The 22,382-nt window shown below is 40.9% G+C and overlaps 1 protein-coding gene across 1 annotated transcript; it reads right to left on the bottom strand.

Moving 5' to 3' along the window:
* Positions 1-2,728: 2,728 nt before the first annotated feature.
* Positions 2,729-19,989, bottom strand: SLC38A9 (solute carrier family 38 member 9; the record flags this gene model as incomplete). The annotated part of the gene is made up of 10 exons (XM_010178232.1): positions 19,961-19,989; positions 15,802-15,934; positions 15,133-15,254; positions 14,921-14,984; positions 14,714-14,807; positions 13,799-13,969; positions 11,167-11,226; positions 8,874-9,071; positions 5,866-5,973; positions 2,729-2,835 (listed from the first exon to the last, which is right to left on the bottom strand). Coding segments are annotated over exons 2-10 (1,011 nt in total), but the record flags the coding sequence as incomplete, so codon positions are not given.
* Positions 19,990-22,382: the final 2,393 nt, after the last annotated feature.

Below are 22,382 nucleotides of genomic sequence, written 5' to 3'. Positions count from 1 at the left end.
GTGTGCTGGTGGACAGCAGGCTGGCCATGTGTGCTAGTGGACAGCAGTGTGCCCTGTGGCCAGGAAGGCCAACAGTATTCTAGGGTGCATTAAAAAGAGTGTGGGCAGCAGGTCCAGGGAGGTTCTCCTCCCCCTCTACTCTGCCCTGGTGAGGCCAGAGTACCAGCATATTCAGGCCTGTAGATCACGCTCTGGGCTCGTGCAGCATCTGTACAGTTGCTCAGGGAACCGTATCACAGACATGAAGCAGAAAAAAACCCAAAAAAACCCCAAACAAAAAACCCAATAAATCACCTTTTTGTGTCTGGTTTAGTTTTCTATGCAAGCAGCTTCCAAACCAGTCGATTGTGCAATGCACAACTTACCCTGATAAATAGAAAGGGGCAGCAGTGGGAGATGGGAACAAGGAGCTCAACTTTGAACTGCACACTAAGAACCCGGCTCACAGGGCTTCTCCAGGCTGTGCTGCTGACATTTGGCTTACTCCAGTGAACTGCTCTTCTCACACCCACACTACTGGACTGGAATAGCAGCCAGAGGAATCCTCCCCCCATCTGTGTTTTAGCTTTGGGCAGTGATACTTGCCTGTGACCAGAATGGAAGCCGCTCTGTTTTGGATTTCTGACTCCATAAAAGGAATGTTATTGTTTCTCTTACTTTTTTCCACCTCCCCGAAGAGTTGTTGTTATGACCACGAGTTTCAGCAAGTTTTGTTCAAAACAAAACCAGTACTTTTCCAGCTTGCCAGATTCTGTGCCTTTTCACAGAACTCTGATGGAAGTGACATCAGAAGTAACAGATCGATCCATAAAACAGTGGAGTCTCCATTCAACTTCCCATGAGATGCTGATACAAGAGAGCATCTTGTTCATGTAAATACACAGGGAAAAAACCTTCAAAACTGTGACTTATGACGGAAGTTGAGATCCCTCTACATATGTAAACCTTCCACTTAGTCCAGCAGCTTCATTAAATAATCACAAAACAGCTCTTCAAGAGCATCAGTGCTTCATTAACATTTGCAAAGCACTTTGAGTCCTAGGTGAAAGGCTCCTGTACAGAGGAGGAGGAAAACAGGAAAGGAAATCTCTAGTCAAATAAAACTCACAAAGAACTATGCAGATTTGGCTTCCCATTACAAATCTTTCCTGCTATACTTCAAGGTGCTCTTTCTGTGCAATTTGAACAGTCCTCTGGAACGTGAAAGTCTTGTTGAGAGCTTGGGATACATGCTAGAGCTGACTCGGAAATTCAACTTAAGCTCTGGGAGGGCCTTCCGAAAAGCTGATTCAAATGCAGGCACCAGTTTCTTCCTCGTTAACATAGGAAAAGCAAGCTGCAGAAGATTCCAGGTACTGCTCTTTGCAGCTGATAGCTTACTCCAATGTAAATGGAAGGGAAAAAGCCACAGAAAAAGTCTTGAAGGTGGCACAGAGGCACTAGGCCTCCTCTACATACAGAGCTGATTGCTGGAGTGACGATGCCTTGAGAATTCCAAAGCCACAGCTCAGGAGAAAGAAATCTTGCCCTTTTCCACATTGTAAAATTTTCTTAAGAAAACTGAGAAGAAACTTCCTTAGTTTTCTTTCTCCAGAGCTCCACTAACCCCTTCTTTAGTTGTTAAACTATTTCCAGAAATGCCCATAAACCCCAAGAAGCTCTCCTGGAGGAGAATTTAGGAGTCCTTTGCAGATGTGGTCACTCGCAAGCTAGCCTGGGTTCACAGGGACAAAAAAGTAACTAAGCAGATTACTGAAGCAAAAGTCGTCTCACTGCACTGGCACATTATCTGCACTTCATCTTTGAATAATCAAATCATATATTTTATCTGATGTGTTGTGTAGGCAACCGGCTCTAGGTGGCCTGGCTCGAGCAGGGAGTTGGACAAGATGACACCCAGAGGTCCCTTCCAACCTCAATCGTTACGGGATTCTGCACCAGTATTTCATACAGCTAATGCTTAAAAATCTTTGTATGTTATTGTAGTTACCTTTACAGCTAAGACTTTAAAGAAGCTGGACAAGAATCCTGGTAAGTAGGGAGGCAAAAATTAAATAATCAAAATAGTAACAGTAAAAGTGTACTCTGGGACTCTAACTCTGTATCATGTTTACTCCATTTTGTATTTTATAATGGAAAGATACTAAGAAAGAATGCAGTTCCATCCGGATGAGCAGTTCATAACTTTTTCAACGGCAAAGGACCAGTCCAAAGGCTATCACAAAGGTTGCCAATCCAAGCTTCAGCTTTGAGGATTTCCTAAATGAGGTCAGGTTTCCCTATGAACCTTGACTTGGATTGTGACACAAAACTACTGAAGCAACTCTGAGAAAAGATATTATCTAAACACCAACATTATTGTTCAGGAGTCTACTAAAACCAGTCCCATGCCCAATATTCTCCAGCATTTTTTATTCTAAAATTGGTCAGTTTTTCTAGAGTCTTACAACACTGTCAAGCCCTCTGCCTCTTGTGTGTAATTTGGCCATTTAATACCAGCCTGATCACAGATAAGTCCAGGATACTCCTCAAGGCTTTCATTTGAATAAATTTGTAATGCATCTGTTACTTGTTGGTCGCCAGTCAAAAGTATGTGTAACTGGTTTCTTATCAGATCACAAGAGCAAGTTACATTTTCTGAAACTATTACAGTCCCTGGATCCCCTAAAAAGTTAGTGTCACCTGACAATCTAGACACAAATCAGCACAGTCTTGTGAAATTACTTACATTGTTTTCTTGATTCCTGTTATTTTGAAGAAGTGTGATGACACAATTGTGGATGAAGAAGGCAAGTGTCAGAATCCCTGTGAGCTGAGGGAACAGAATTCTAAACTCTAAGGAAAGAAAAAAAGTGTTAACAACTTGCTTCTTTGAAAAAAACAATGCCAAAATGGAGGGGACATACAACAGTGTGGAGTCTACTGGAAGAAACATGAACCTCCATGTTGAAACGGGGCAACCTATCTTTGACTGCAGCCAACAAGATATTTAATCAGGAAGTACAAAATGCATGAAAACAGTGGTTACTATATAACACGCTCTACAGCAGTTTGAAGAGAGACCCCAACCATCAAAGCTTATTAGGTTAATCTAGGATTTACACATACAAGCTTTTCTGCTTCCCAACAGTTTTACTGGAAAGCATTTTTGAAGCACAAAGTGATTGCTGTGAGGCTGTACATATATTGGTCTTTGAACAGGGAGATGGGGGGAAGGAATCATTTGTTTTGCAAATGTCTTTTGTTGTTAGGAAGTTACTTGTGCTACCAGAGAAAAAACTACCTCTGTAGATGTTTATGAGGTTTTGCTTACAAAACAGGGCATAAAGAAAGGCAGAACAACTTTGTGTCTTACCATACACCTTCAAGCATCTACGAAAAATGTATTTTTTATTTTTACCTCCATGGGAATAGCACTGCTCTGCTTCCTTTAATACCTGAAGGACTATGTTGACAAGATTCTGTTTCTGAAAGTGCTGCAACTGGTCTAGGAATTCACCAATGTGTAACATCATTAAAGAACCGTCTTTGTTGGTATTAGAGTGTTAACAGCAATTAGAGATCCCTGAGCTAGCTTCTGGAAAGTATCCAGCAATATAGCAAAACACTCATCAGAGGCTCACAAACCCTTGCAGATCAAACCACAGAGAACTCCATGCAAACATATTTAAACCAGATTTCTTTTAAGTGCCATCAGGTCAGCAAGGTAAACACACCCCAGGCAATTAATGAAGGGGTCATCCAGGCTGAGGGAGTATGCCTTCCCTACGGCTGGATTCACTGTATCTTCAATACCCAACTAGCATGATGCGCTACTGATAGAATCGAGAGTGCAAGCAACTTTTGGGCTTGTTTTCCATCCACTACTTCAATCTCAGCAATAAAAATAAAAAATCTGACAGGTTCAGAAGCTCTTTCAGCACTGTGCTTCCCCCATCACTGCAACAATCAGTAGTAGCTGGATTTATATGCATTAGCTACGTGCTTTGTCCATCTCCTAGCAGTACTAGTCACATTGCCAAAATAATCAAACTACTGAGTGCTTCACTTCTTAGTGACCCATGGTACATGTGTCATGCTATAACTCATTTTACACCAGGACTGCTTAAGAGATCTTAGACTTGAACTTCAAGATGCTTAAAATCTGGTTTCTTTGACTTAGGCTGGTTTCCAGTTTACATGGGTTTGTTAGTCAACCACAGTTGCATATATAGCACTGTTTAAGAACCACCTACATCCATCTCCAAGTTTATATTATGCTGCAGTAGTCAGGAGGATTCTTAGGGAATTATGATGATAATCTAGTTCATCCTCAAAGCATCTGCTTTAGTCTTGCACACAGTCATACTCAGCAAAACTTCCCTGGCCTCGAAGACTCAGACAGAAAGGACAATAATTTTTATTTTCTCGGTGACTTGGCCAAGCTGAAGAGAAACTATTTGAAATAGCCTTTCACTTGTTTCTTGTCATTCACATCTTGAAATGGGGTTCTGAATACCCAGTTGAAATGAGGAAGGAATGACCTTCAGCAGTTACAGAAAAATGAACAAACAGATTTGATGATAGCTAGGGGCTGGTGGGTGGAGAAGGGGAATACTGGGTTTTGAGCAGATCTCTTTGCTAAACATACATGGAATAACCAGCTAAGCTGTTTATTCTGCTTATTATTGTGCCACAACAATTTCAGTTCAACTGTTTGCCACAGCGTGTTACCACGATTCCACAAATTAGATCAGATTCTATTAGAAACACGGAGCAACTCCGGGGTTTCCTTTTTTGATCTCTGTCTTGCTATAGTAATTCAAAACCCATTCTAATATTTTAAGTTACCCTTGTTTTCTTCTCCAATTCTATATTACTGGACCTAACAACAGTTTGCAACCCATGTCTAAAACTGTTAGTACAGTGCTTATTGTAACTGGCAAACTAAAAATGCACAAACCCTCAAAAGAAACCCTAAGAAGTCGCATATCTCTGAATTTTGCTTTAAGTAAATACGTAACTTCTAAAGAAGGACAAAATATTCTTGTTTCTAAGAACAGAAGGAGTGATACAATTCAACAGTACAGGACACAGGTCCTTGGAGTTAACTGGTTGTACAATTTTGCCTGTTGTGCAGGATGGGGAAAAAATAGCTGAGACTGAACCCCAGATCTCCCATTCCAGGCCTTCTAAGACAAGAAACTGATCTCTGCAGACTATCTGTTTGTGCAATACCGCTGTTTATAACTGTGACATCTCACACAGGAATTTGTAACAATAATTTGTAAAGAACAAACAGCCACCAAAACAACATTCAAGAAAAAAAAAAAAAAGAATATACTGAAGAGCTAATGGGTGTTTAAGAGAAGAGCAAAGATTATGGACTAAAACCTGACATAGATTGGGAAGTCCAGGAAAATCATACTCTTAAATTACGGTGAATGAGCTACTTCATTTAAGCAAGATAGTGTGTTAAGAACTTACAGCACCTTTACCTGTCAGTCTGTCTACAGTTTGTCTTTTGTAATTGCTACTGAAATACGCATGATCTGAAAATGGTGCGGCCAGAACTTGTTATAATACAGGTGAAAGAGGCCTGTGGCAAACTCCTTGCCACATGATGTACGTTGGGGATGCCTCTGGTGGCCACTCCTCCTCTTCTCCACAGTGCTGATACTGTCTCCTGATTAAGGAACACCACTGGGAAAGGGATTCTTTGTCACAAAGGATCCTTCCTGAGCCTCTACATGCAACATCAGACAGCATCTCCTCACTTACTTATGTCACAGAGGTGTTAAATGAGAAAGTAATTAATTAATTGCTTTAAAAAAAACCTTAAACCCATCATATATATTCTTCATTATTGCATTTTAACTACCTTACCTGGTACAAAGAAATCATTCTCTGTAAACCAGTTGTATTCTAAGTGGATTCCCAGATGAGCAGCCTTTACAGTAACCAGAAAAACTAAGTAGACAACGGAAACAGTACCTAGAAAAGACAAGAGCCAAACAAACAACATAAGGAAGTAGAAAGTATTTGTGCTGCATTTTATTCTTGCTCCATCCAACTAATTACCAGTAGCCCAAACACTTAGGGTTCGTATTAATTCTTAAAAATACAGGCTAGGTCTAAATTCTCTTTTTCTTTATTTCTTTCATAGGTCAGAGAGAAAGAAAAACGCACTTGCACGCAGTGCAAGCTTTCAGCATGTTTAATGTTCTCCAGACGCTGCACTAGTGACAGGGGAAGAAGTAACCTGTAATCCCTGGTGCTTAGGCAGGTAAGGAGGTCTCTAAGCAGTCCCAGCTTCAGCAGTCAGGATTTTGATCTAACACGAGACAAAGGCAGCCAGAGCACTGCAGCTGTTACAACATCCACGCAATCACTGACTTTTTGAATCCAATGGCCCAAAAAGATATGAATGTTTACTGCAATTGTGAACTTTATACTGGGAGCTAGAAGCTGATCGCTACTGATTTAAACCTTGTCTTGATCGTAACACTCGATTTGCATTCCACCTCATTGGTTCAGAGGCATCCAGCAATACTCTGCACAGCCAGATGACTACAGATAAGATCACAGATGGGTATAAATGCCTTGCTGTGTCTGCACGTGGGATGGAAAGCATATGATCTCACCTCCTGCCATTCAAAAGAGGTAAGGGCAGAATAAGAACTACTTAAAAATTGAAGGAAACTGTGCAAGAGTAATTAAGGCTACTAAGATGCAACCTCCCAGCCAAGGATACTGCTAGTCATCAGCAAATAGGCTGTAAGTAAGTAAAGGTAAAGAAACAGTATTTTTACAGTTTAGAACACAGATTCAGATAAGACACTTCATTCTAGCACAAGACTAAAAAATAAATTGAATAAATTAACATTTGATTACACAGATCACAGTCAATGAATTAGGAAGAGAAAAATTTCTGTACTGGTGGATCAGCTTAACAACTAAAATAGTCTGTAGTTTCCCTAATGATTTAGGTTTCTGTAGGTGTAAAGATAAGTAAAAGTGCTCTATTATTCATTTCAGCATCTCAAAAATTGCCTTCCTTTTGTTCTTGTCCTACAAACTTCAAGGTTTACAAAAATTAAGGCACCTCTGAACAGCTTCTCAGTTATTTAACAATATACTGAAGTAATGAGAAATTTCATACTTTAATATTCAGGTTCTCAAATTAAAAAGTAGTTGCCCACGATGATGTGCTCATTTTAAAAACAGATACAGTTACGGCTAGATCTCCCTTGCTAAAATATTTTCTTATCCCTAATATTCTATCTAGTCTATGTAAAAACCTTACTTTTTACACAGAAGCCATCACTTATCTAAGTTCCTGTGTTGTATTTTCATTTAGTGGTTCCAGTAACAGCAGATCCAAGTTCTAATTAAGTGTCACACTGGAACAGAGGACAAACTAGACCCTCATTTCCCTGTCCTCTACCTCCTTTACAATACATCTCCATCTTTCACAAGCCATTCTGTGACGCCCATCTCCTTTTCCCTTTCCCTTCATTGTGGGCTTTTCAATGCTATGCCCTCAGACCTCTCCTACTCCATAAATTGCGACCAACCCCACTCATCATCCATGTGCTTTATCCACTTTACCAATCCCATCTTCCTTGGTCTTCTATCTCAAGACATGGAAGCAAGGAGAAGCCACAATTTTTGTCCTTGTAGACACACAATAAGCCAGGGTTTTGGGAGCTGGGGCAAAGCACAGCAGCAGGTTACACTGACTGACATTGTGATTAATCAATCCAGTGATCGGTAGCAAACAACTTCAGCTCAGAAGCAATTAAACTTTGGAAGCATCTGTGTTGAAATGTTTACCAATTGAGGAAGGGCATCCCTGACTGTTCGTGCCAAGGTAGTATGCATCAAATGCTGCATAGCAGTATGTGTACCACTGCTCAGGAAAATCTCTTGTAAATACAGTGGAACTTGTTTTACAGGATTATCAAGGGAGCAAAGGAAAAAAAAATTAACTCCCTATTAACTGTAAGCCTTAAGCAAAGCAGCGTAGAAAGCCTGAGGGTGATGAACAAACCAACCAGCAAACCACTCTGAGGCACAATATCATCCACCAGAAAACTACTGGAAGAGCGAATGGAATGTTGTCCAGCAGAAAAGTATCTAGGACTATTAGTAAACAACCACCTGAAGATGAGCCAGCAGTGTGCCCAGGTGGCCAAGAGTGCCAACAGCATCCTGGCCTGTATCAGAAACAGTGGGGCCAGCAGGAGTAGGGAAGTGATCGTACCCCTGTACCTGGCACTGGTGAGGCCACATTGTGAGTACCGTGTTCTGGGCCCCTCACTACAAGAAAGACACAGAGGTGCTGGAGAGTGTCCAAAGAAGAGCAACGAAGCTGGTGAAGGGTCTCGAGCACAAGTCCCGTGGGAAGCAGCTGAGGGAACTGGGAGTGTTTAGCCTGGAGAAAAGGAGGCTGAGGGGAGACTTTATTGTTCTCTACAACTACCTGAAAGGAGATTGTAGCAAGGTGGGTCTCGGTCTCTTCTCCCAAGTAACAAGTGATAGGACAAAAGGAAATGGCCTCCACTTGTGCCAGGGGAGCATTAGATTGGATATTAGGAAAAACTTCTTCACTGAAAGGGTTATCAAGCACTGGAACAGGCTGCCCAGGGCAGTGGTCCAGTCACCATCCCTGGAGGTGTTTAAAAAGATGTGGTGTAGATGTGGCACTTAGGGACATGGTCTAGTGGTGGACTTGGCAGTGTGAGGTTTATGGATGAACTCAATGATCTTAAAGGTTGATCTAAATTATTTTATTATTTTATTCTATTATTCTACTCACTGGAGTAGCTTTCTCTGTTTTGTATACATTTTACCCACAATGAACCAACGCTTTAATAGTATTTGTTACCTACCTAAGACATTAAACTTTGCAAAGAAGGATGGAGACTTCAGATTTAGCAGGGGCAGAAGAACAGCAATCAGGTAAAACGGTACTGTCTGTGATTTGTCCCACCATTCCTCGAAGAGTTCAAAACCTGTACTGTTGCCAGAAGAGAACACCACACTCCTGTTCTGTGGTGGGTGACTGCTAGCAGCACTTGGACAAATGACTGGAAGAAAGGAAAAGAAAAACATCCCCAGACGAAAAGGGTTTTACTTGCACCGACTCTTCACAACTATGATCCTGTAATTTCTGGAGAGTGTTCTACCTACGGGAATAGGACCACTCAAAAGCAATGTCTGACAACTCAATTCTTAACTTCTATTTGTTTTTTTATCAAGAGTTCAGCATTAAGATTCCACTGCTAGGCACTAGAATCACTTAGATTGCACTCTAAGCTGATAGCTGCTACACTTCTCTCAGCCAAGCACAAGAAAGATGGTAATTTGTCTGAAGCCTGAGCTGTGGCATAGGATCATCCTTTGAGGTCACATACTCATAACCAGGTGTGTTCAGTGCCTACATGCACCTGCTGGAATCAAGTCATAGCAACACACCTCTGCATCTGCCTGCATATTTAGCATTGTAACCACTCCCTGCACACTTCACTAAGATCGTATGAACCAAGATGCAAGTGCACCTCTGTACGGAAAAGCCTGTTATTACCATACGCTGCTCTGGAAATACACAAACGAAGACGAGAAAGCTACTGTAACAACTGGCAGGTCTAGAACTCAGGCAAAAGAACTCACCAAAAAGATACCTTGAAAAAAACATGTATATTTGATTTTTGTTAATATCAGCATGTCTTTCTAACACATGCCTGCAATGTTGTGTGTTGAAATATGAAGCTGTCTTATTGTCCTCATAATGTCTCATTGTAATTTTTGTCATCCCACAATACTTGATAGCCTCCCTCCTACACTGGCTGCATTCCTGTCCTGTTACAGAGGCAAAGGTGTAAAAAGTGTGCTGTTAAATTTCTTGAGAGACCATTATTTTACTTTATTTCCAGTTTTCTCATTTGTTTTCTCTGCACTGCTTATAAGAGAATTGTTTCACAGACCTTGAAAAATGCTTTTGTTCTTACCAATCTCCTTAGCTGCCCTGAATGCCCTGCCAAGAGTCACTTGAGTAGCTGGCAGCCCTTAATTTTCTGAAGCAGCTGCCTTACATCTTCCAGTTGCTGGAGGATGTTGTGGAATATTGTTGTCTACTTTGTCTCCAAGTTATACCCCCTGCTGTGTAAGAATGGCACAGAACAGCAGAAATATGAGAGAGCGCAAGAGAAATAGCAGCTATTGGTGCCTTGCTGGTAAGGACTGCAGGAGAATCAGGATTCAACTCGAGCTGAAATGCACATCGACTGGTTTTCAAAATTATTTCTCAACTCCTTTGCCTGACTCCAAGCAGCTACTCTCCAGAAACACAGCTGCAGCTTGTGTGACACACAGCTGTCCAGCTGGTACTTGAAAAGTTTCCCCATTCCCATAAGCACCCAGGACAGAAAATTTTCTGCTTCATAACATAGTGCTACATGTTCAGTTACTATATATAGGCAGAAAGATCAGAGGCTGATAATGCCCAGCTTCTGCCTTCATTCTACATTATTCTCCCTACTTAAGAGCTCCCAACAGACCTATCTTTGTACATGAGTGCAGTTTCTTGCCTTAGTTGTGCAAATGTCAGACTCTCCACAAAACGCAAGTGGACGCTCATGTAGCCTGACACTTGTTTCCTTTTGCCCTCAGCACCATTAAAGCTCTTCTTACAGCATTTTTCTAAATAAGAACATTGCTGCAGAAGTGGTGAGGAGCAAAGATGCCCCACCCAAAATTTTAAACAGTAAACAGACCTGATATGCCCCAATTTTAGGGTGCAAAAGTTAGAATTTCTTACGGCAACTTCTCATTGTGCAACTACTGTTACGAGGTCTAACATGCATGGTTTTAAGGAGGATCTATCGGGGTACACACAAACTTGTGATTTTCCTTTTAATCCTTATTCCAGCCCTCACTTTCTTTGTTTCTTTTTTTTTTTTTTTTCATTATTAAGCTTTCCAGTGTGCAGTTATTTGTGGAAGTACAAATCCCAGATAGAAAATGACATTTTTTTAAAAAACAGGTAGTAGTAACTTATGATACACACTTTGTAACTGGAGTGTGGTTAGGCATGGAAACGTGACTATTGGCCTTTAAACACCACCACCCCCCACCCCCCCACCTCCCAAACCAGGAAACACAGTAATAACAACTGCTTCTTACCTTTGTTACTTCCATTCGTGCCAGGAACAATATCTGTTACATTAATGTCATGAACAAAGTCTGAAAAGAAGAAAATCCTACTATCAATGTCCCAAATCTGCTACTAGGCTCTTATCTGCTGATAAAAATTAAGTAAGGAAATATTTTGGAGAATTACATCAAAGGCACCATACCGCAGCTTGCACTCCCCCTCAACCCCAAGTGGATATGTTACAACTTCCTTTTAGGAGAGTTTTAAAGTAGACCCCACTGCACTACTTCCCTCCCAACAGCCTGTCCAGTTATGAAGGTCCCAAGCCTCCCCTCCCAGCCGCTCACTCCTGTTTTCCCAGCACTCGTCCGCTGGTCTCAGCTCCTCTGACTGCAGTGATGTACAGCAGGTTAGTGAGGAGATGCCTCTTAAAACCAGCCTCTTTTGGGACAGAAAAAAAGCACAAGCAACACACACTTAGTCCAGATGGTATTATAGGAAAAAAAGCTTTCCTATTAATTTTTCTAATCTTTTTTTCAGCAGAGGCTCTGGGCTCCATGTTGTATTTTAAAGAAGGGAATCTCTAGAAAAGATTCAAGGCTCACTGCTGACAGCCATCTCCAGCGGTATTTTGTTTCCAGTACGCCCTGTGCTACTGCTCTGCCACACCAGGCATCTCCAAGTTTCTGCAACTTGACCAGCAGGACAGTATTGGGCAGCAGTTTCCTTATATTTATGTATATATACAGGCAGAAAATGCCCATCAGCTTGGAAATTTAATTAGCGTGTCTCTGGTCAAAAGTTGCTTCTGCTGCATGTGGGAGCGTTATGCACACAGAAAATCAGCTGGGGCAGTAGCTCTCAGATTTTTTTAATGCACTTAACAGCAACTCATTTCTCATAAAGAAAGCATAAAGTCTTGTGGGAAGAAAACTATTTTTTGTTTCTTTGTTTTCATTTATGACACCCTGAATCACAGCTTAGTTTCTCATACTTACTAATACCAGTTCAGTGTATACAACAATCAGAAGATCTAATTAAAATCATTCATCACCTCCACACTTCACCACTGTTCTGTGTTGCTACTTAAAAAAAAAGTACCTAGTGTGAAGCCATCAAAAGAACGGACAGCTCTTACAGAATTAGAGCACTTTAAAATTAGTCATAGACTGATAGCCAAGTTATGTTTCCTCTGTACTTAAAAAGTGGTTTAGGACCAGCAATTACATTTGTAGATTTATTTGTGTTTCACAAAACAAAAACAGAACAAAGGCACGTGTTAAAAAAAATAGAAAAAAGACAGGGGTATCATACTTGGCTTACAGTTCCTGCATTCTCTGCATGCTACTAATGTCTAGACCTTTATCCTTTCAGAAATCAGTTTGTTCCCACCTAAACTGTGCGTGCAGATTTTTTAAAAGTCATCCCAATGTAGTAGAATTAAATATAGCAGCCTGCTTAGAATAACTTAGAAACACATAGAAGATGCCATTGTGTCAAACTTACATCCTACTACCCATTTTATAACTGAGTAATTAACTAGCCACAATGAAAGTTTGCAAAGAATCCAATCATTAGTTATCACAGAGCAAACAACTTATGTCAGATCCTCTAACAAATACAGGTAAGTGATAAAATAACATGCCAATTTCAGGGAAAAGCAGGACTTTTTCCCTAGAACAGGAACTGTTTTGATCACTCTGAAGTCTGCTTATTAGAATCGGAGTTTTTGGGTTCAGGATAATTTAGTATTAAAGTACTAACCTTAGGAAAAAACAAAACAAAACAGAGTCGAAATGGCCTTAACAACATATGAATTAGGTCAGCTGTAAAATACACCAGCCATTAACCAATAAAGTAAAGTATGTCCTTCAGGGATGGTGGAACTCTAATTAAACATTGTTTAAGAGTTGTAAGTGTCTGCTGTTATTTGCCTCAGAGATTAGTTAATTACCTTCAAAACAGAAACTCTTAGATCTCAGTCGTGTTATTCAACACTATGAGTCAGATTTTCAAAGCTCTCAATTTCATCACTTATTCCCACAACATTACATCCCTAATTGATTGTATCCACAACAGCTTGTGTGTCTGTGCACGTACAAGGGTGTAAATACCCAATATGTTTCCTTTTGTAGCAAAGTCAGTCTAAAAATCATTTATTCACTGTGCTACAGTCCATCGTTCCTTCTGGAACGCTTCCAGAAACTTTCTATATGGCAGCACTCTAAGTGTGTTTGCTGAAATCTAAAATGAAACTAGATTTTTTTTCATTAGCCTGGACCATTTCAACAGCCTAGCCTGTTAGATGGCTGTTCAAATAGTTACTCCCACGCAAACAGCGGGGGAGGGGAGTGAAAATACAAAGCGGAGACAAGCAACCAGGTTTGGGCTGTTTAAACTACACCAAGAAGCCTCATTACCAACACGCAAATTGGTACTTTGCCTTTCATCTAACCCGCACTTTGAGAGACTGAGAAACTGGCTTTGAAAAAATGCACAACTGTGCCCATAACTCCAAACAGAGTTACTTAATCTCACCTGATTTTTCATGCAAAGTAACAGAAAAATCAAGATTAAGTAAAACGGACAATCTTTTCTCAGTATAAAACAAAGTGTTAATCTTTCCATGAGACAGCTGTAAAACCAAAAATGTGTACTTACTGTATATGAACTTTCCAGTGTTGAACAGGAAGTTGGACATAAGCACCCAATAAACAACCATGGCTCCAACAAGTGATACCATAGAAAATAAGAGGCTTGACCATTGACCAAAGGATCCAAAGTAATACTTGCAAACATCTGGAAATTCCCAGTTTGAGGTATCTATTAAAGCTGAAGAAGATACAAAAACCAGAAACATATCTAAACAAAACGTTGTATTAGTCAGTAGAACTGTTCATGACAGGATGTGTTCTTGTTTCAGAATATTCTGACACAAATTCACAGTGTTTCTAAGGGCTAAGAAGATTGCTGTTAACTTTCTGGAGGTCTTAACTGCCTTTATTTGAGCACACGAGGGGTTAGTTTATGCATAAAAGCACAAAGCTGCAAGATGAGCTTTGAACAATAAAAGTACATTCTAAGCAGAACCACTGTCAGTGAGGCAGCTGTCCATAAACTGCTCCCAACACAGACTATGCATAAACTTTAGGGTACCACAGGCACACAACACAAGTGGATGCAGCTACAGCCCACACTGTTCCACTGTGGAACATGATCAGAAATACATGTAGAGAACTGGACAGTGCTCACGGAGAAGAAGGGACGCCTCCGACTCCCAAAGTCTCCAAACACTTAGTAAGTGAACATCTGAAACTTTCCTTGCCAAGAGTTTGGGTTTGGTTGTAATACTTCAGTCTTAAGGAACTGAAGAATAATCTAACCTAAGGAAGACAGACATTTTGCTTCCAGAGCTTAGATCCAGACTACAGAAGTAGGGAGACATTCAAAGGAACAGCTTTTATTTACAGGTCAGGTCTAACACACAGGAGAGTAATGACCAACTAAGGGTCTATTAGATCTCTGCATTTCACGCTTGAGGGAAATACTTGCATTATGAAGCTTTGTATTTCTTACGTATCATTTTCCGTGATTTCACAACTCTGTAGCAACAGTAAAGAGTCAAAATGCCCATCAATAAGATGAGAATGATTCCAGAAGTAAAGCCTGCCTGTTAAAAGAGAGAAGTAATTTACTTTCTTTATCAATAACAGTACAGAAAAATTAAGAGCAAGCCATGTTGCCAAAACCATTTTCATACACATACATTTTTCATAGTTTTACCTGTTTTATTCCCCATGGGATACTTAATATAGATGTACCCATCATTGTATTCCATATCATAAATCTGTGAAGAAAATAAAAAAGCCAGTGAATAATTCAAGAAGCATTCTTACTTCATACTAGCCTTTTAGCTACAATAGTTATGCATACAATATAGAACATTCAATAATAACGCATTTTCTGGCTAATATATGGCAAGGGGCTTGACATACATTGTCACTATACTGGAGTTTTTACCATGGCCATCTGTGCAACTGTCAACTTTAAAAGCAGTTCCTAATGGACTGTACACATAGATGTCATCAGGAGCTGGAAGTACGTGATCAGGAGCAATCTAACAAATGGATAAAAAACAAGACATGTTAGAAACACCAAAGGAACTATTGTCCCGCCAATCACTGTACATCACAAAATCTTTCCATTAAAAAAAAAAAAAAAGGTTGGACTACATTGATTTGCTCCCCATGGAAATAAAGAGTTGATAGCATTTTTAGCTACATAGCAGAACATTTTCTTCTTCTGCAAAATACCTGTCACATGCTATGCAAAGATCACGCGAGTTCAACCACTGCAGCCGACCGTTACTTAAACCCTCTCATAGACGGGAGAAGTGAGTGCACCCATCTGGGCAGCCTGGAGCACGGTTACAAAATTCAAGCTGTTTTTCAAGATGTTTCCTTCGGATGATGAAGGCATCGCACGTGAAGTCAATCACACCTTGTGATAACGCAAGACCTCGTTAAGGCACTCGGCTACTAGACGTTTACTTCAAAGCAAGCTGCAGAGCGAGTCTCTGGCTACCTTTACTTGTGCTTCCTAGGCTGTGGAAGACCCAACGTGCCAGAGACTAGTCAGTTAATCCGGTCCTGTCTTTGCCTTACCAGTGCCCTATCCGTAGGAGACGTGAGCCTGCTGTAGTAATGAATCCGCTTATTCATTGCTGAAGCTTCATCAGTGACTCTTTGCATGTCATCGTTCACGCTGACTATGTTTGTAGGCTCCACATGGAATGGCCTAAAGAAGGGGGAAAAAAGAAAGAAAAGGAAAACCCTTAAAACCCTGGGATAGAAGAGCTGACACAGAACTCAGGGCAGCTTAGCGTTACTCAGGATGAGTCTGTCATTCACTGACACAAAGCAAACGCAAAAATATCACTGCCATGAGGGAAGCTGCCATCCATGAACGAACCATGTGTTTACACCCTCCATACTGAAATGGCCTCTTGCCCAGATTCTCTGGGGCAACCTAACATCAAAATTCAGACCTAATAGCCAGTCTAATAGTTCTCCACAATGAGTCACACCAGAACTACATGTTAATAAGCCTGGTCAAGCTTATTAGTGCTCTTATCCCGTGTTCCTAGAACTAGTGATGAGGAACATAGGTAGAAACAGAAAGCGTGAGAACGCAGAAGCAGAAAGAACACAGAGGAAAAGACGGGAATGAGTGATGGCAATGAGGACACCTATGAAAAGGCTAGGAACTACTACTCTAGCCGAAACCACTGTACAAAATAGTGCCTAATGGGGAAGGAGCCAAGCCCAAGTAACTCCATGTGCTCGTAACATTTTTAAGCAACTGCAACTGGGAAGGGAATTTGTCACAGAACACCGAACAGCAGATGTCCATTTGCAGTGCTGAACTACTTCACACCTTCCCTTCAGATTTAATTAGGGTAATCACGGAGAACAGGACTGTCAGCAATGGAAGCCCAACATCTCTCACACAGAGATGTACCCGATACAGGTGCTCTCCCTTTCCTCTTTCTCAGCCAAGTGAGACTGCAGGCATGGTCACAGCCACTGAAGGAGACAGCATCCACATGCCCCTTGTGTTCTCTGTGTGCACACAGCTACAGAGCAAGCAGAGTGAAAGCTGCTCCTAAAGTTACAACACAACGTAAATCCAGCTTCATGCATGGGATGCTACTAGAGATATGCAACCTCATAAAGACATTGCAGAGATATTTTTTTAAATCAAGTATAATTTACTTCCATATAGGCATACTACACTATTGCCTGAATGTGACACTCACTACTAGCACTGACAGGCTAATTTCTCAAACAAGAGAGGGGATTCTGGTGACCATGTAAGCCTTTATTTTCCCCTTTCACCAGTACTTTTAATTCCTAAAGCAATCTCAACAGCCTTCTGATCTTCTTCTTCCAGGTTGATGTTTAAATCACTCAGAAAGAAGAACCACCTCAAAACCAGAACCTACAAAAGTAGAGATCACAAAAAGTTTCAGGCAACCAAGAGCAGAAATTAGGTCAGCAATAAATCCGTGCTGTTTTTCCTGTGATATGAGCAAAGCCTGTTTGAATTGACTGTTTTTCAATACCCACTTCTGGCTCAGACTACAGAGTAACTTGGTCAACCCCTCCTGCCCCGGCTCTTGATACCGTGACAAAGGTCCCATTCTCTTTCCCGGTGAATCACTAAGAATTTGCACCATGGCACTACCTTTTATCTGGAAGGAAGAAAAGGAACACGGCTCTGAAGCTGGTTGTTTGTATCTTTGGAAGAGATGAAGGTAGGGCCTTATTCCTGTGTGTTTAGTGTGACACTAAAGAGTAAAAATATTTATGGGACTAATAAAAACTGACAGAAGTGGGAAACAGAAAAATAACATCCTTCTCCACCAATTCATTCTTTCCTTCACCTTAGACTTCAATAATTCTTACATCTTTCTTCATCATGGAAAAAACGGCTTAGATTTGCTAAGCTGTCTCCCACTTACTGAGATGAAAGTGAACAGACTTTTTAAATTTTTAAAACATTCTAAATTTAAAACAATTTTTAAAACATTCTAAATTTACTCCTCTTTTCCTAAGTCTACGACATGAAGGGGAAGATCTCCATTTTGTGTGTGGACTTCTGTGGTGTTCTTATAAACACTCAAGAGAGATACTGCAATTAAACAGGAATAAATTTTAAGCAACAGCTTTATTACTCGAGTCAGAGGCACACAGGGCTAACTAATTCCACAGGTACACAAGATATGAAAATACTCATGGACTGTCAGCTCTAAAGGACTTCACTTGTTTTAGCTTAAAATTCATTGAGCTGATCCAATCATTGGACACTGCCAAAAATATTTAATTAGAAATATTTTTATTTATGTAAAATAAAGACTGTAGCTACGAAAGCAGGAAATGTAGTAAGTTTAAATGCCTCCCCAGCCCCAGTCAGCTCCCTGCTGTTTTCTTTTTGCATCACCAACACACATTAGATTTACAACATGAAAAGTATGTGTTTTGCTAATTGAGCTTCATGAGGACTACCTCTTTCCCCGTCTCCAGTTAGTAGTATTAGTACATCCCCATAATCTTCCATTGCTACTGTGGAAAAATTACTCTGAGAGAAAGTCTGCATTTTGTTCCCAAGCGAGCAGATCTGGGGCAAAGATTTCCTTCAAAATAGTGTTCAACAACTGCTGACATGGATGTCAAAGAAAATTCTTCCAGACTGGAAGACAGCAGGACATTTATTTTTAAAGAAATTTAAGTTAAAGCCATGGATGATTTAAAAACTAAAAAAAAACAGAAAAATGAAGATAACCTCCTGTTTCATGGGGAAAGCAGTGGTGTTAGTCAACAACCAAAGAAGTATCAAGAAAAAATGTCATGCATAGCAAAACCGTATCTGTCTGAGGTAAGAAATTCTTTACAGAAAGATATTTCATTTTCCTCAGTATTATGAACAGAGTCTGGATTGAACAAGCAATTTATGATCTAGAGTCTAACCGCTGGGTGAGGGGAAAAAAAAACCCAAAAAAACAAACAACCCCAAAGAAATTCTATGTATCTGTTGCTGCTGCTTCTTGCCTGGAGGAATGCACATGTTTAACACTGCCAGTACTTTGGCTACTTCCCCTCTCGCTCCCTTCTGGTGTGCATCTGTTGAGAATGAAAATGATCTAAAGCAGAAATAAATTTTATTTTTTTCTCGGGGCACCACTGCACCTCTAACCTTACTGAGCAAGCGACTACACTACAATAAAGACTGTCCACCCGTCAGTCTTACAGCTGCTAGAAATAGATCTCTTTGAAAACACTAGTCTGACTCAGAAGCTATGCGGGTAGGCGAGATGCAACCTTCCTCCCTGATCTCCACTAGGGAAGGGTGGCATCTGCCTAGGATCAAGGTCATTTCCCAGCCCCCACCCACTGGCTGTAGGGCACGCTCAGACAGAAGTCTGAAAAGCTCTCAAAGACTCAGTTTTTCAAAGCCCAAAGCAGGCAGGATATAATCTGGGATGTATTTTGGAAAACTCTCTTTAGGGACCTCAAGTCTAGCAGACAAGCGCTCTGTACATGCAAGTGTCAGCAGCTCCAACAGATTCCTAGAAAACTGTCTGATTTATACAGGCAATCATATTGCATCTCTCATGTGGGAAAATGATTGTGGAAAGGATGTGGCACAATGTGATCTGGGGGAAGGGGAGAGGTTACACGACTGGAGGCTGTGACTGTTAACACAAAACAGTGCAGACCATTTCCGTGCATTGAGATAGACTAGTGTTCGATCATTTATTACATCCACACTAAAAACCAAACTATTTCAATAGCTAGCCTGAAAAACACTGCCAGGGCAAACACACCAGTAAAAACCAGCTGTACTCCACACCACGATGAGTATGCACAAGATGCAACATCTCCTGCAGGAGGTCTACAGCTCCCATACACTACACCCCGCACGTGTACTTCAGAAACCATTCCCAGAACACCTGCAGCTACACTCATCTGCTACTCCTGTCTCACCCAAAGGGACAGCTCGCAAGAACTCTAGTGCTGGTCCAGGAAAAGAGAGGAGAGGGCTTCTGTCCAAACTTTCCCACATTAGAAGCTTTGGTAGCAATTTTTGCAAGCAAAGAAAACAAAGAGATTCTCGTGATTGAAGTTGTTTCCAAATATTGTGCTAGGCAAAGTTCAAGTGTTGGACTTGGAGGATTAGGGGGAGCAGCACAACAGCAAAACTTGTTTGGCAAACTACAAACAATCTTGCAACTGCTAGCATCCATAAGGGTGCTACCTCTACTTTCTGGATCTTGTAATCAGTGAAGCAGTATGATGAATACATCAATCAGTCCCTTTTCAGGGATGCTAAAGGATTACTACACAGAAACAAAGCTAGTAAATTCCTATGGCTTTACTGTGTCACCACATTATTGTAAGAATACTGTATATGGCACAGGAGAAACTCAGGAGTAAAACTGATCCACTATCATGGAAATCAAAGTAAGGAGAAAAAGTAGTAAGACGACGACTATGCACATAGGTTGCTGCTTCTTAATCGGGAACTGCCTGTCTGGACAGGAACGTTACAGATGTCCACGCGCTTCCTGTTCCAAAGAATTCCACGACTGACTGGATTTTCACTTGGTAAGCTGTCTGAATTTACTCGAGCATTGTAAACAGCATGCTTGCAGCTTACGGTATAAGATCTTTATTCTCTTGGCAATACATTTTACTGAAAACTTGTTCCACGTTCGCATCACACCACTGTCACTATGACGACTGCAGCACAAGTATCTTGAAACGCTGGATGCAGAACCAAAATAACCTTTCAGAGCCCAATACCACGTTACTTCTGTTGCTCACAGGATACACGTTTTAACAAATAAAGAATCACAAGCTTCAACATACCACATTTCAAGCACTGTTCCCCCCCCTGTGTCAAAGGCAAAGCTATTCTACTTTTCTCTCACAAAGAAGGTTCTAACTCATCCCGGTTAGGAACCATTATTAGGAATTGGTAAAAATGTTAGCAACACAGAAAAACCCGAAAAGCAGGCAACAGAGTAAAAAAACCACGTGGGTGTGGAGCAGTTAAAGGGTCATGAATGCAGAAACGGTGGTTTTGCACAGGTTAGTCCCGACCACTGTAGGCCTTTTTGTAAGTTAAAAGAACTCAGAAAATAAAAGGGAACAAACCACTTCTGCATTAAAAAGGCTTCTCTGACTGCCATCTACAGACACTGTTTAATTCATAACTGTTTAACTTCACCTATTGATCTCACCCACATTGTGTGAGAACACAGGGGACTTCAATAAAAAAGGAAGGAGGTTTGATTTCCCTTTAGCAGGGGGGCTTGTTAAGCTTTTTCATATGCAAAACAAACACAAAGCATCAAGAATTCCTGAAGACAACTGTGGTATCTGTTGACAATGCATGGATTTAAAGAGCAGCTAAAAGAGAAAAAGAAACTCCCTCTCTCACTTACAGTAATCATCAATAAGCCATCACAGCAACAATACTCTAGTTTTTAAAGGGATCTACAAAATGGGCAAAACACACCTAATATGGTGTGATTAATTCAGGTCATTGTGAAGAAGAAGCAACATCCTCTTCAAAAGGATTAAAAGTGGCTTTATATTTCACCCAAATTAGCAAAAGAATACTAGTAAAATAATTTACAACTCTAAAAAACAATTAGCTTATTGTTCTTCTGTAAACACTGAAAAGCATGACTTTCAGAAATCCCAAATCCTCCAATATATTAGGAAAACCAAATAACTGTGTAAATGCCCTCAAATCTCAAACAGCCCAAACAAAAGAACAGAACAGCATTAAGAAAGACAAACAGTGATTATAAGCAAATCACACAAAACACTTCAAGTGCTGTCTCAATCAAAGCAAAATGACAACCCACCTGCGTCTGATCCGGTTTCTGAACAGCAAGGTAAAAAAAAGGAGCAAAGGAGGGAGAGCAAATCCCACACTACTGCACTTGCACTGTTTGGCACTTTCAGGCGTGACAAACCTCCCTCCCTGGAGCTGCTAGTCCCAAAGGCTCTCATGAGGAAGCCCCTCAAACTGCCCACTGCTCTCCTGCCCACGACTGATAAAGACCCTGGTGGCCCCGTCTTCCCCACTCCTCCTTCTAAAGACTGCAGCTGCCTCATCTAACACACAGAGATGGAGTTCAACCTTGTTTGGCCCCCGACGGTCTCCAGGCCTTCCTGACATCCTGGGGTTCATGCCCTTCAGCTTTGTGCCTCCACATGCTCGGAAGGCAAAAGACTAGATTGTAGAAAATGGAAGAATGAACTCAAGGCAGCAGCAATAAGGACAAACTGGATGGATCTGCAAAGCCGGAAGCTGCGGAGACGGAAACACAATCCAAGTATGTGCTTCTGCTTTTGGAGAGGGAACCAAATGCCATGTGCTATGAACTTTTATGAAACCAAGTCTCCAAACTTAAGAAATCACAAGAAAAAAAAACCACACACAATGATGAAACAATACCTAACCTCACTTTCAAAAGTGGACCTGGGCATTTTGAGGCATCCCAAAGGTGTGTAAGCTTCTCTTGTTGCTACTGCATCATCACACCACCTGAAAGCCATCGGTCCTCAAACAACACATAATTCCTCCAACACAAGGAGCTCCCAAAAGCCATATAAATTAGCAGTCCTCTTATGCCAGGAAGGCCATGAGGAGCTCGGACAACCCTCAG

The sequence above is a fragment of the Antrostomus carolinensis genome, unplaced genomic scaffold (assembly GCF_000700745.2).
Source record: "Antrostomus carolinensis isolate BGI_N321 unplaced genomic scaffold, ASM70074v2 scaffold10051, whole genome shotgun sequence".
NCBI lineage: Eukaryota > Metazoa > Chordata > Aves > Caprimulgiformes > Caprimulgidae > Antrostomus > Antrostomus carolinensis.
The sequence above is the reverse complement of the archived record's forward strand: the minus strand, read 5'-3'. Positions and strand labels throughout refer to the sequence as shown.